The following is a 1,550-nucleotide window of genomic DNA, read 5'->3' on the forward strand; positions in this document are numbered from 1 at the left end:
CTCTCCGAGAGCAGTCAACTCCGACTTCTCCCCCTCCTGGAATCAGTAGGAAACACGAAGGCAGAATAACAAAGCGGATCCATCATATCACTCTTTCCTTCCCACTCCCTTGCTCACTCTCCCTCTCTTCTCCTCCTCTCCCCCCTCCCCTCCTCCCCTCCTCCCTCCCCTCCTCCTTCCTCACCTTGTTTTCTCTAGGACTTATCTTCTGCGTTGTCATCCTGTTGTCTTTGATGCTCAAGGCCTCGAAGGGTGGAACTCTGCAGGAAAAATCAACAAAGCACGTTCGCCTCCTCCTCCTCCTCCTCCTCCTCCTCCTCCTCCTCCTCCTCCTCCTCCTCCTCCGCGACCACAAACTCCTCTTCCTCTGCCAATATCTCCTCCATCATCACCTCTTTCTCTCACTTCCCCTCTACCTCTTCCACTCCCACCTCCAAACATTCCCACCTGTCTGCAAACGGTTTGGTGTTCTCCTCCGGCTCTCCTTGCAACGAGACTTGCGATTGTCCCCGAATGACCTGCGGACGACCAAGTACCTCACAAAGCAGTGCGCAGCTGCTCTCGAGATGGCAGGAAGAGATGCAGGAGGAGGAGGAAAAGGGGGGAAGGGGAGGGGGGGGGTTGTGGTGGTGGTGGTGGTGGAGGAGTAGCAGGAGTAGGAGGAGTAGGAGGAGGTTGGAGTGTTGATGGTGCTGATGGTGGTGGTGCTGATGGTGGTGGTGGAGGACGAGGACGAGGAAGATGGAGAGGACGAGGAGGAGAGAGAGGAGAACGAGGACGAGGACGAGGACGAGGACGAGGACGAGGACGAGGACGAGGACGAGGACGAGGACGAGGACGAGGACGAGGAGATCTTTGCTGAGAGCGACCCCAGTCCACTCACCGCCTTGGATCTTTTTTTGCCCGACAAGGTCCAAACTCTGATGGTCATGTCCCAACTTCCCGTCAGCAGCTGATTCCTCTCTGCAGGAGATCAGCTGAAGCCCGCACGGGGTGAAGGAGGGAGGGGGGGAAGGTAGAGGCGAGGTTACCCTCACTCCCACCCTGCCTCGCTCCTCCTTCCCCTCGGAAGGAGGAGGAACACTGAAGGAGTGTTCACAGGAGCAAGGGGAAGGAGGAGCGACGCAAGGTGGGAGTGAGGGTAGACTAGAAGAGGTAGGAGGGCCCCGGGGGATTACAAGGGGTGGGGGGATAGGAAACACGGGAGAGGGCACAAGGAGGAGGAGGGACAGGGAATGAGGAGGAGTGATCGGAAGTGAGCAGGAGAGGAAAGTCGGGCAGGAGAGGAAAGTCGGGAAGGACGGGGGAGCAGGAGGGCTGCTCGTCTCACCCGGGAGGAAGGCGATACTCCGGACGACATCGTAGTGACCCTTGTACACGCAGAGGATAGACTCCCGAATGATGTCAATGAGCTGGACTGAGTAGTCGGACAGGCCGACGGCCTGCAGGCCCAGCTCCCCGATGACCTCCAGCGCACTGAAGCCGTCGGTATCAAACCTCATCATGATCGGCTCCTCTGCCGAATGTTCGGATTGAGACTGACGAACAAG

At 58.3% G+C, this 1,550-nt stretch overlaps 1 protein-coding gene across 1 annotated transcript in view; it reads right to left on the reverse strand.

The window, feature by feature from the left end:
- Positions 1–1,033: 1,033 nt before the first annotated feature.
- Positions 1,034–1,550, reverse strand: part of GUITHDRAFT_109937 (hypothetical protein) — a gene marked incomplete at both ends in the record, with an annotated part of 2,472 nt that continues 1,955 nt past the window's right edge. Inside the window, 2 exons of the mRNA XM_005831075.1 lie at positions 1,034–1,083; positions 1,331–1,538. Coding sequence (XP_005831132.1) covers positions 1,034–1,083; positions 1,331–1,538 — 258 coding nt within the window. The remainder of the gene's footprint in view (positions 1,084–1,330; positions 1,539–1,550) is intronic.

This window comes from Guillardia theta, assembly GCF_000315625.1.
Source record: "Guillardia theta CCMP2712 unplaced genomic scaffold GUITHscaffold_42, whole genome shotgun sequence".
NCBI lineage: Eukaryota > Cryptophyceae > Pyrenomonadales > Geminigeraceae > Guillardia > Guillardia theta.